At 49.9% G+C, this 12,976-nt stretch overlaps 1 protein-coding gene across 1 annotated transcript; it reads right to left on the bottom strand.

Annotated features, from left to right (window-relative positions):
- Positions 1-694: 694 nt before the first annotated feature.
- Positions 695-4,702, bottom strand: TMEM250 (transmembrane protein 250). The gene is made up of 3 exons (XM_033077896.2): positions 4,611-4,702; positions 3,306-3,465; positions 695-1,256 (listed from the first exon to the last, which is right to left on the bottom strand). Exon 3 carries the CDS (start codon positions 1,136-1,138, stop codon positions 719-721), a length of 420 nt encoding a protein of 139 aa, XP_032933787.1. The 5' UTR covers positions 1,139-1,256; positions 3,306-3,465; positions 4,611-4,702; the 3' UTR covers positions 695-718.
- Positions 4,703-12,976: the final 8,274 nt, after the last annotated feature.

The following is a 12,976-nucleotide window of genomic DNA, read 5'->3' as shown; positions in this document are numbered from 1 at the left end:
TTTGCCGTGACTGGGAATTTCAGGAGCACATGATGGTAAGGCCTGCTCCCATCCCTCCTGTGGATTTGTGCTCTAAGGGAAAGACTCAATTACTCAGCACTAAATGCCTGAAAAGGACAAAGCCACTCAAAGCTACATAATCACCTTAAAGTGGACGAAAACAGGAGAGTGGGGTAAATGTATGTCTTGCATAAATCTAGAAATAAAAGAGGAAAAGAAAAAAAACAAAACCCCAAAGCCCTACAGTTAGTTGAATTTTGGGCCCAGATTCTTATTGGGAGTATACAAAATAAAAACCTACAAGAAAGATACTTATTACATGCCTGAGACATTAAGGAACATTTTTAGGAAAATGGTGAAGATGGATTAAGAGTGTGGAGTGCAAAGTGATCTGGCTTCTGTCCTCCAGATAAATCACTGCCTTTTTCATGGCCATAGGAATACAGGAACAGCAGCAAAATGAGCTCTTATGGATTAAAAGAAACTTGTACTAACCAGCACTGTGCAAAGAATAAAACACTCAATCCAGTGTTAGATTTGCTAACCAAAATGGCACCTTGACCTTCAAAGAGATACAAACTCCAGAGACAAGCACGTTCATTTATCCACAAAAATTAGCACTGAGAAATAAATTAAAAAAAAAAAGAGGATATGGACATATTCGGGGGTGGGGAGGTAGAAGAAAAGTCACCTCCTGATCCCACATGCTTGGTTTTATTTACATATCCACAAAGACCATGAAACACCAGCCCAGCCCCCCCACCAGCAGCATGGTGACATGGATCCCGTAGATGAGCAGTTCATTCATCAGGCTGAAGTCCACGCGCCTCCGCCCCAGCAGCAGCAGGATGATGGACAGTTTGTACTGGAAGCGCAGGAAGATGCGGATGCCGAGGTACTGAAGGCAAAACAAGATCGACAGAGCCACCCAGAGGATGGAGGTGAAGAGGCTGCAGCTGAAGTAGAGCAGGAAGCGGATGAAGCCGTACATCCAGCGCGATTTGAGATAGATGTCGAAGTTGTTGTACTTGGTGCGCACCAGGTGCGTGGTGCGCACGGGGCCGCAGGCGGAGTGCAGGCAGGTGGTGTGCGGGCCGTGGAACGAGCGCACCCGCCGGGGAATGGGGATCACCGGCATCGGGCCCCGCCCCGCGCAGCCCGCCCCAGGCCACCAGCACCGCACATATCAGGTGGCAGCGCGACACGGCCGAGCTGGCACAGCTAAGGCTGGGCGGGGTGTCCGAGGAGGGAGACACCTGTAGGGAGGCACAGTGAGCACACTGGGGTTTGGTGTTGGTAAATAAAACAGGCAAGAGATTTTCCCTAAATAACATAGGCAATAGAAAGTTTCAGTTCTCCTGAAGTTTCTGAACAGAGCAAATTATCCTGGCTGATTTCAGCATCAGCGCTCGCTTATGGTTGCTTTCCAAACCTCAACTTCTTCCCTCAGACCTTCCCTTCTTCCCTCACACCTTCCCTTCTCTCCTCAGACCTTCCCTTCTTTCCTCAAACCTTCCCTTCTTCCCTTAAACCTTCCCTTCTTCCCTCAAACCTTCCCTTCTTCCCTCAGACCTTCCCTTCTTCCCTCAAACCTCAACTTCTTCCCTCAAACCTTCCCTTCCTCCCTCAGACCTTCCCTTCCTCCCTCAAACCTTCCCTTCTTCCCTCAAACCTTCCCTTCTTCCCTCAAACCTTCCCTTCTTCCCTCAAACCTTCCCTTCTTCCCTTTGCCTCTTCACTTCTTATCCCCCACACAAACTCGTTCTATTTCCACGCCACATTCTAAATAAATTCCCCAGCCAGCACCTGTTATAAACTTTATCGAGTGTTAACAGCAAAGAAGTTTGGTCTGAAATCATCCTGGCTAATTCATAAATCTTTGCTCATCTAAGCCACCCTGCAGGAGCCCACCCACCTGAGCAATAATATTCGTGTGAGAGCAGTAATATTAATGTATGTGTTTGCACTGGGTCATATTTCCTTTAAAAGCAAAAAAAAAAAAGAGTTCTCAAAGAACTTTCACAAGTGGATTCCAGATTTGTGCTCATTTCCAAACTTGGCAAAGCTTCACCAGATAAACAAACTGAAAATAATGGCAGGTCTTGGAAGAACAATGAGGCAATCATGTTTTTCACACTCCACAGGATGCACCTCCCCTGGCTCAGGCCAGCCTGGGGCTCTCACTGTCACTGCAAGGCAAGGCCAGGCAGCATTTCAAAGGCACCCACCAGTTTATTTCTCCCCTTGGGGACCTGCAGAGATAAGTGAAATTATCTTGATCTTCTGCAGTGTTTAGGATTTATAATCTTAACATCCTTCCACACACCCATTGTTGTCGTGTGAGTGATGAGCAGGAGCCTCTGAGCTGCTCTCTGCTTCACCCCAGGCTCCTGATGGGCCAAATTCCGGGAATTATGAAATGACAATGCACTCATCAGATAATGCTGCAAAACAACAGGGACCTCCCCAGACTCCTTGCACACCCAAGTGCTCAGATCCAGGCAGATCCTTCCTTTGTTGAATCAAAAATCTGACCATTCTTAAAATTAAAACTAATTCAAGAGTTACTTCAAGAGTCCTTTAGTTTTACTACTAACAGAACTAACCACAGAGCAAATGATAAAGCTGCAGGAAATTGTATTTTTGATATCAAAATCCTTCTCTGATACAATATGTATCAGTGGGGAAGTCTCTGCCTTGCTTCCTGCCTCAAATTCCATGGAAATGGAAATTCCACTTCTGATCTCTCCTGCTCAGCCCCACATTCCAATTCCTTTTGGAATTCTGTAATTCCTTACAGAAATGTGAGGCAGCATTGGCTCTACATGGATCAGGGACTACCAAAGAAGGAGTAAGGGCTAAATAATGATTAAAGGAATTCAGGACACTAAGGATTCTCATAATTTTAGGTGCCTCTTGCCCTATTTCCTGTCTGGGGCCAGGAAATGCCAATCAGAAATGTGGCTTTTGCAAGGCACAGGAATTGCTCAGACATGAACAGCACTGCCTAAACCCAACCCAGTTCTGTGCCTGCAGCATGTGACCCCACACACTTCCCACATGATGGCTCTGAACCGCTCAGCACTTGCTCCCAGAGATATTTTTGGAAGACTAAAGCAAGACAGGTCAAAAATCACATGCTGGGGATTCAGAGCATTCAATTCCTGACGATGCAGCCTCTCCTTGCACCTTCCTTCACCAGGACACAAAAGTTTTTCAGCAAACTCTTGCACTCATGCTCTTTGGATGAACTCAAATATCAACACTGCAAGGAGGGGAGGACAAAATAAACTCTGAATTATTACATTTTAAGGGCACTGCCATCCACTCAGCAGGTCGGGGCTCCGCTGCCTTTCTGAATTCTTGGAACAAAAGAGTGAAGTTTTCCTGTGATACCTTCTAGGAAGAGCGACAGAAACTGCTGAGGTGCTTGACAAACTCACAACTCTCTGCACAGGAACTGACCTAAAAGACAAAATGACACAATAATTTTCAATTAGCTCATTTTGTGCATTAAAATGCTCGTAATTACCAGGCCTCTCCTCAAGCATGAATTTTTAAGCCCACAAGACTCTAAAAAGAATCCAACACTCAGCAATATATGGGTTCCAGCTTCCTGATCAGTGCTGGGAAGAATCAGTGCCAGGACAGAAAATCACAACAGACTCGTGCTGGTCACCTTCTCCTGCCACAGACAGTTCTGTGGCACATGAAACACGATGCAGGGAGCACAGACTTTCCAAACTGAGTATGGAATAGCAGATCCTTCCCTGGGAGGGTGGGCAGGCCCTGGCACAGTGTGCCCAGAGAGGCTGTGGGTGTCCCTGGATCCCTGGAAGTGTCCAAGACAGGCTGGACAGGGCTTGGAGCCCTGGGATAGTGGAAAGTGGGATGGGATGAAGTCCCTTCCAACCCAAACCCTCCCTTGGTTCTGTGATTATTCCTCAGTCTGTATTTTGTGATGCCCACAAACACTTTGGGCACCCACTCCATCCTTTTGGGGGCCAACTCGTTCTTTTCGGGGCATCACTCCACAGCTCAGAGGATTCCACCTCGAGGCACCTCCAGGCCGCTGTCACCCCCAACACCACCGGAGCGGCCTCCCCAGGGCGATAAACACGCGAATAACTCTTCCTTTAGGCGAGATCTCACTGCCTCTCCTCTCACAAGGAGCAAGGTGCGGGAACTCCGCATCCCTCGGGCATTCCCGGCAGGATCTGCCCAGGCTCGGGGCACTCCCATTGCCGGAGGAGGAGCCGGCGGGACCCTCGGCGGGCCCCGGGTGCTCCGGGAGGGGCCGCACACGGTGGGGGACAATGACAAATAAAGGTTAGAGCCGAGGGATGAGCGCCGTGAGGACGGGAAACGCCAACTCCTCCAACATCGCCCCGATCCCCAACGGAACCGCGGCCGCCCGGGGAAGGAGCGGCGGGAGCGAGCTCGGCCTGGCCTTCCCCGGCAGCCCCGCACGGCCGCGCCTCACCCCGGGCACAGGGACCGCCGGGCCTGGCGGGCACGGACCGAGCGCTGCCGGGCCCCGGGGCGGAGCTGCCGCCGCCGCAGGGCGAGGCCCGGGCCCCGCCGCCCGCCGGGCCGTGCCCCGCACTCACCGTGGTGCCCATGGCCGCGCCGGGCCCGGGCGGAGCGAGGCCCGGGCCGCCGGGCGCCCGCTCTGCGCATGTGCGGGGGCAGCTCCGGTTCCTCCGGTTCCGGCGGCGGTGGCGGGCGGGGAGCGGTGGCGCGCGGTGGTGGCGTCATCGCGCCACGCCGCCCCGGCCGGAAATGGCGGGGACGCGTTGCCCTGGTAACGGGGGCGCCCCGGCCTGGTCACTGCGGGGGTCACACCCAGGGTCACTGCGGGGATATTCCTGGGGTCACATCGAGGGTCACACCGGGGGTCACACCGGGGGTCACTGCTGGGGTCACATTGAGGGTCATACCGGGGGTCACTCCTGAGGGTGACACTGGAGGACACACACCTGGGGTCACTCCTCGGGAGGTCACACCGGGGGTCACACCTAGAGTCACTCCTAGGGGGTGACAACGGAGGTCACACCCAGAGTCACACCGGGGATCACTCCTGGGGTGTGACACCGGAGGTCATACCCCGAGTCACACCAGAGGTCACTCTTGGGGTCATTCCGAGGGTCACACCGAGGGTCACACCGGGGGTCACACCGGAGGTCACTCCTGGGGTCACACCGGGGGTCACACCGTGGCTGAAGTGCCGTGTCCAGCGTAACTGGACCGGCAGCCAACGGTTGTCCAGAGAATCCTCAAAAGACCCAAAAAGTTCCTGAAAAAGCAAGCAGGTGGAGAAAAATTCAAAACAATATAAAGGGAAGGAAAACAACTTCCTCCCCGCTGTTTCCTCTTGGATTTAATTAGGAATTCTTCTCCGTAACGGAAAGAATACACAACTTTGACATTGGCTCCCTGCCCCGCTTTCTGTCTGGGCAGTGCCACGGTGGAAGAACATTAAATAATAATAACTCAGGCCATCTGTCACCTCTCAGAGCTGCTGCTCTGCTCAGGCCAAACCCTCCTGGTGTCCCGGTGCCTCCTGGAGCTCCTGCTGAGCCGGTTCCTCCCCTTCCCCTGCCCTGCAGAGCAGTTTGAGCCTCAAACACCAGAGGGAATTCTGGATAAGGCGTCAATCGGGGAGTTCTCCTGGGAAATTGGTCCCCCACATACCTCCTGCTGGGAGGGAGAAGAGGGTGTGCAGAGCTGAGACATCTCCCCAGTAGCATGGAACTGGGAACATCTGTTTGTTTGGATAAGCAGGAGAGCCTCCCACATTCCATTTATTTCCCTCTGCCGTTCTTTGGGACTGGAGCTGTCACTCAGAGATGGGAATTTCAGCCCGAACAACAGAATTATGAAGGCGCTTTGTCTTTGCAGTTCTGCCTTGGGGAATCACAAGGATGTTGCTGAGTGGAAGTGTGGCAGTGGGGGCTCCTGGTGTCCCAGAATCCCAGAAAACCCCTCATGGAGTGACCCCACGACCCAAACACGTGTGTGCACCAGTGCCAAGGCTGACCCTTTTAGTTTTTTAGGTCAGGGTGACCTTCAGCTCAAGGCCACATTGGCCTGGTCTAGTGGAAGATGTCCCTGCCCCTGGCAGGAGTTTTAAAATCCCTTCCAACCCAAACCATTCCGTGATTCTGTGACACAAACCAGGACAGCCCCGTTCCATTCCCTGCCTGGCCCATTTTGACCCCTGTGCTGCTGGAATGCACGTGGGGCTCCATAAACAACCAAGTGCCCTGGGGTCAGGCATGAATCCAAGCTTTGACATTCAGAGAGATCAGATCCTGAAGGAGGGCTCCGAGCAGAGCCCGCAGGGAACCCGCCCACAGCCCTCGGGGCTGTATTTCTTCCCCGTGCTAATTTTACTAAAGACACAACTCATATTCCTGTTGATTGAACAGTTTTGTGGTGACAGCGTTTAAGATTTGTGATGAAACTCATCATCAGCCCTGAGAGTGGGCCATTAGTCCCCGTCAGCGCCGCTGGCGGGGCCTCGGATATTTTATGGCCCGCTCTGAAGACAAACATACACATTTATATGTCACTTGTTGCAATATAAATGCTAACTTGTACTTCTTTCAAAACTTTTAATGAATTGTACACATTTCGCAAGATTTATAGCGAGAAGCGGCCGGCTCAAAATATTGCTTTAAACATATTTGTCACTTTGGCAACAGAACAAAAAAAATCTGGAAGATACTGCCTTTAGAAATAAATCATAAATATATGCATCTTAAAAGAGTTTATTTTGGTCATTAATAGTTGATGCTCCCTCCCCCACTCAGTGCAGGATTTAAAGTTAAATTATGCAAAATCAAAAACAAACCTTATAATACTTAATCAAACATGCATAAAACTGTCAGGGCCAAATAAATTCTCTCAATTAACTTGCTTCAGATTGTGATTGCATTTACTAATTTAATCAACACTAGAATAATTTGGAGACTGGGTAATGATGAATTGCTGTGGTGCTGCACGTGGAGGGCCACTAAGGTGGTGTGCTGAGGCAGGGATGCAGGAAATGCCTTCGAGGCTCAGGGCAAAAAACTCACAGCTGAGTAGTCACAATCATTTTATAACAGAAACTTTTTTTTTTTCCCATTTAGAGGGGAATTTTTGCCAGCAAATGCCCTTCATGGACAGCCCTTGTGTGGATGAATGGCTTCAGTGTCAGTCCATGGAGTCAATGTCATTTCAGCCCGAGATGAGCAGAGGTGTCAAACCTGCAGAGATTTTCCCTCCCCATTTTTGAGTCATTTTGTGAGTGTGATCTTTCCCCTGGGGCAGCGACCTCCAGCCCTGCTGCCTTCAGCCTCGTTTAGGCTGGAGCTGGAGTAACAGCCCTGTAATATGGAGATGTCCTTTAGCTCAGTCCTTTTGCACTTTGAATGGATCTGCACTTACAATAAAACGGGCCTGACCCCTGCCTAGGAAAGCTTTCAATACTATTACTTGTGGAGAGCTAAACATTTCACTTCTGCAGGCGTAAGCAAGGTTTTATGGAGAGCTTCTCATTTACAGGTTCATGTGAAGGAGGCTGTAAGGTGTTTCCAGCCCTATAAAATACCTGAACCTCAGAAAAATCACACCCATATTTGGTCTTTAACCTTTCCACACCTGTTTTACAAAAAATAACCATGTCCACGTAGCTCTGTGGGAATGAACTCATTGCAAGACTCTCCTCCTGTCTCTTTCTCTCCATCTCTGAAAAATATATTTTCCACAGCCTAACTGACCATTTTGGCCACTTTTTATTTGAAATGGGGATTGTAAGCTTTATAAATGTCTGGCACTGAGCACTATTGGGTCCCCAGCAGAAATCAGTAAATAAAAATCCATATGCTGAAGAGAACATCCAGAAAAATAGTTAACAAGTTTCCTTGGGTGACCCAGAAACAATTACTTCCCCAGCAATCCCACAGCCATGTAGACATCCATAATTCTTCAGGGCTTAAAGATAATCAAGTGTTAACGTGGTGCTTTTCAAACATTCACTGCTGCCTTCCAGTCATATCCAAAAGCACCATTCAAAACCAGCAGCATCTTAAACTCCCTTGGGTTTTGCTGAGCAAGAAATAAAACAAATGAAGGAATTAATTCTTTCCTTTTCCTTAAAGGAGATTTAGGATTGAGTCTGGCCCTTAAATTTTAAATGCAATCGATCCTCCCTGCTTGTGAAAATAAACTTGTAAAATAATTTTTCCTTATTACTTCTTTCCAGATCTTGTCTCATGGCTGGAAATGTCAGCTTCTATCAGTTTGAGGAGATTTGCATGTGGTAAATAATAATGCAGCCTATTAGACTAACCAAATAAAAAGTCATGTAGCAGAAAGTGGAATTAATTCCCAGCCCTGCAAGCCCTGGGTGCACCCAGAGCAGCGCTCTGAGCCTCCAGCTCTCCCAGCTCCCCAGGACTGCAGAATTCGGGGGTGTTGTTTGGGGTCTGGCAGCTTGGGATCCCGAGGGAGTGAGGGATGTGGAGAGCAGCCAGGACAGCGCAGGACACCCTGCAGGCTGGGAGCAGCAGTGCCAGCTCCACGCCGAGTGCCAGCGCAGATGGTCGGGCTGCCGTGTCCCTGCAGGAACCTCCTCCTGCAAGAGTTTTATGGATATATCTTTTACAGGTGACTTGTGAAATATAAAACTAGAGCAGTCTGCAGTTTCTAAAGAAATAAATGATTGGTGTGAGGCTCGGTGAGACAGTAATGTTTGATGTATTCCGTCTATGTGATACCTCAGGCTTGCTTTTGGGCATAATAATCCTCTGCTGCTCTAAAACCTGGGGATGCTCAGGGGGCTGGAGGCTGCCTGCCTCTCCTCTGCCCCAGAAAACTGCTCCCTCTCTGCTGCAGGAATCAGGAAAGGGAGGGAAAGCGCAGTGCCAGTGTGGGTGAGATCCCAACGAACCCACAAAAGGTTGATGCACATACAAAATGTGTGTTGTCACACAGCAAAAACACTTGACTATGCTAAAAGACAGAGCCTTACTAGGCTGGCTGTTCCCTCCACCTCTGGAAAATGGGAAGGTGATTATTTTAAAGATGCTGGAGTCATGGAAAGATTCCTGCTGACCTGCAGGGGCTGGAGCAGAAGCCAGCTGCACACATATGGCGAGTGAGTAACTGTCTCTAAAACAAATGAAAATAGAATCGGACGCTTTGCCAGGGACAGAATTCCTGCCAAAGCTTGTTGCTGCATCATGTTGGCGAGTCCTGATCTGGCTGATGTCAGAAACTGCTTATTATGCAGAAAACTCTCGAGGAGAAGTGTCATTATTGCCTTCTGTTCCTTTGTAGGCTGGGTCTAATTTAAGCAGGAGACAGTAAAACCCAATCCATCCCTGCCTCGTGGGGCTGAGCTTTGTTGGGACGGATGAGGAAGCCTCCCAAATCCTCTGGCTCTGCAAAGTGCTTCTCTAAGGGTGATATTCCAGGTCAAAGTAACAGCTTTTCTCTGGGAATCTCAGTTCTGTTTTTCCATTCATCAATACTACATTTCAATCACATCATCTGCAGATGTCTCCTCTTAAACTCACTGCATGGATCCATCAGGATCCTCCAGTGTGGATGAGATCTGTCTGCTCTGGGTCACTTTAGCCACAGCAACGTCCTCTTGTGTCACCCACAGTGCTGAGCAGTGACAGCAGAGAGCAGAGACAAACCTTCCCTTGGCAAAGGAGTTTGAGCTCTGAATCAATGAAATCACCTACCCTGGGCACTGGTCAAGTGTCAGATTTAGGGACAGCGTTCAGTTCTGTGGGATCAATGGAAAGCTGAGTTTGTTTCTTAGGCTTTATTCGAGAGCATCAGTGAGAGTCAAGTCCTCACTGGCTGGGATTAACCATGATGGCATCGCTGTCAGCACGAGAGGGTCCCCTGGGCCAGGAACCCAAAACACCCTAAATACATCCCTAATAACCTCATTCTAATGTACATTACAGTAGGAACTCTTTTTAAAAATTACTATTTTCCAAAACCAATAGGGAAAAGCAGGTGAGCATCCCTGCACCCCAAACTCCCCGGGCAGCATCTCCTGTGTGGGGCAGCCCTGAGTGCCCGGGGCTTGGGCAGCCCTGGAGGGTCCCCACGATGTGGAACAGCCCCTGGAGGGTCCCCCCGGTGTGGAGCAGCCCCTGGAGGGTCCCCACGATGTGGAGCAGTTCCAGGAGGGTCCCCACGGTGTGGAGCAACCCCTGCAGGGTCCCCACGATGAGGAGTAGCCCCCGGAGGGTCCCCACGATGTGGAGCAGCCCCAGGAGGGTCCCATCGGTGTGGAGCAGCCCCTGGAGGTCCCCACGATGTGGAGCAGCCCCTGGAAGGTCCCCACGATGTGGAGCAGCCCCGGGAGGGTCCCCAGGATGTGGAACAGCCCCTGGAGGGTTCCCCCGGTGTGGGGGCAGCCCCCGGAGGGTCCCCCCGGTGTGACAAGCCGGGGCTGTGCTGCAGCCGCGTCCCACGTGGCGGTGCTCCTGCCCCAGGGATGCTGCGGCTGCCGACAGGGAGCGGCGGGGAACGGGGAAAAGCAGCTCCCAAACCTCGGCAGCTTCGAATTCAGGGTGAAACCCCTTCCCCGAGGCTCTCTCGGTGTGGGGCAGGCTCGTCTCATGCTCTGGCCGTTCCCCCGATACATCAAGGCTGAGGGATGGAGCGGTGCCGGAGGAAAAGCATCAGTGGAATCTCCTGCATCCTCCGTGATGGATCCTCCGCTGCTGCCCCCTGAGCCTTCCCCACCTCTGATTTTGGGGGGAATAAACCAAACTCTCCGTTTCTGTGGGGCAAACTGCGCCCTTTGTCTCTTTTGCTAAGGGGAATTTTGTCCCTGTGGTCCCGGGGGAATCGGCACTGGTAATCCAAGAGCTCTGAGGAAGGGTTTGGTAGCAATTTGGAAAAATGCTTTGCTGACAGTTTGAGAGAAACTTCTGGCACTCAAAAGCTTTTCAGAGTATTTTTGACTTTGATTATGCATAGACTGTGTGTGCAGAGGAGGAAATGGCTTTCCAGCATCAAAGAGTAGCAAAATCCATATCAATAAAAATCATCAAGAAAAAGGAACAAAGTGTTTATAAGACAAAACTGTCTTCAAATTTATCAACAACGATTTTCAAAGTGGATTAAATCATTGCAAAGAAATAAATGTGATTTTGGAGTAGATGACAGCACTGCCCCTCTCCTTATGTGGGGAAATGTGGATCTCCATGGCAAAACTGCCCCTCCATCAATAATACGATAAATATTTTATCACCACAGGAAACACAGGGATAAGAGCTGAGAACATTGCTCCAAAAATGCCACACTTGAGGGTCACACAACAGACATATTTCACTGGAGTGTCTCTGCCAGGCTGAATCCTGCTCCTTGCTCCCCAACTTTCTGTAATTCACTTCCAGCCTGTAACTTACTGCTGCAACATTTTGTTCAGAAGAACACGAAGGAGACAAAAACCCAAAGCCCTCATCAATCACAGCCCGGCTCCTGGTACAATTAGCAAGTTCTATTATCTTAAGAATGACACTTGTAGCACGGAGCAAAGCCAGGCTCACCCAATATTCTAATCCTGCATGGAAAAAAGGGAAGGCTTGAATTGCATTAGCATTGCATTAGATTCCCATGACTTTTTATATCAGCACTTGTGAGTTATTTATGAATTCATTTATTTACAAGGACAGCCCTTTCTGCATTCAGTTGCCATGGTTGCTTTAACTCCTGTATCCTATTAATTCTGGATGTTATGAAATAGATATAGATCACACAATCATTGTGTGGTGGCAAGGGGTTTTTTTTTTATTATTCTTATTTTACTGTTTGATTCCCTGTGTCCTGACCAGAAAGGCTTTAACACCCAGCATCTCTCCAGAGCATCCACTGCCAGCTGGCTGGGGAGCTGCTGTTGGGGCAATTCCCAGAGCTCTCCCCACTGCCAATCCTTCCTGGCACAGAGATGCAGCCTGGGCTGGGGGAAATGTGGCAGCTGATTCCTAGCACAGAGCCACCAGGTTTGAGGCAGCAAGTGAAGAGCAGAGCTGGGAGCAAGAAGGGAATTCAGGAAGGGTGGCACAGGGAGGCATGGGGCACCCTCACCTTTGGGAATTGCTGTAAACCTGTTGTGATGGGGATTAGGTTTTCCTGCCTTCCTCGTGCACACTGCCTGTTTGCAAAACCCACTGTGAATCCCAGAGTGCCAAAGCAGGCTCAGCCCTGGGAGAAACCAGAGGGGTTTGTGTCACCTCAGAGAGATCAGAGTGTGTTTGAGAACACAGATCTCACATGAGCTACTCCCCAACTCCTTCTGGAAGGAGGAGATCAGTTTGGCTGCTCTGCCAGCTGAGGGACAGGGAGAAGCTTCTCTGACAAGGGAGAGCTTTGAGGTGCTGCCTGTTCCAGCCAGGATCTCATCCCCACACTGAGTGGGAATTTTCTGTGACACTCTGGGATCTGCCAGGCCAAGGAGCTTGGGATTGTTCCTTGGAGAGGGCAGAGGTGCTGCTCAGGGAGGAGGATGGTGCTGTAGATCCCAAAGCCAATGTGTTGGAAGTGTTCTGTAATAGAATTCCACAAGAAAATTAAATCAATTACTGAGTCTAATAAAGCTTTCAAGGTTTTTAATTAAATGAAGTTTTAATTAAGGCAGCATGAGCCCATGCTCTTTTGATATTCTGCTTCAGACCCTAGAGGATTGTGACTCCTTTTTGTAATTTACATGGGCTGGATCAATCACCAGAGTCACAAAAATGTGAGAACTGTGTCAGTTCTGTGGGTTGAAATACTGTACACGAGCCTGGAAACTCCAACAGCTCCAGCTGGGACAGGTTTTTAGTTTGGGATCACCTTTCCTCCATGGGCAGAGCATCAGCCTGAGCTGGAAAAGTCCTCTCCCAAGCACAACTCCTGCCATCTAATCCAGGAGGTTGCTGTTAGTGGGAAGTTACATGAACTCAGTAATTCCCTG

Source organism: Catharus ustulatus, chromosome 21, assembly GCF_009819885.2.
Source record: "Catharus ustulatus isolate bCatUst1 chromosome 21, bCatUst1.pri.v2, whole genome shotgun sequence".
Classification (NCBI taxonomy): Eukaryota; Metazoa; Chordata; class Aves; order Passeriformes; family Turdidae; genus Catharus; species Catharus ustulatus.
This window is presented reverse-complemented; position numbering and strand designations above follow the sequence as displayed.

Coding starts and splice junctions, on each gene's coding strand:
- TMEM250 (XM_033077896.2), bottom strand. CDS start 1,138: ATGCCGGTGATCCCCATTCCCCGGCGGGTGCGCTCGTTCCACGGCCCG.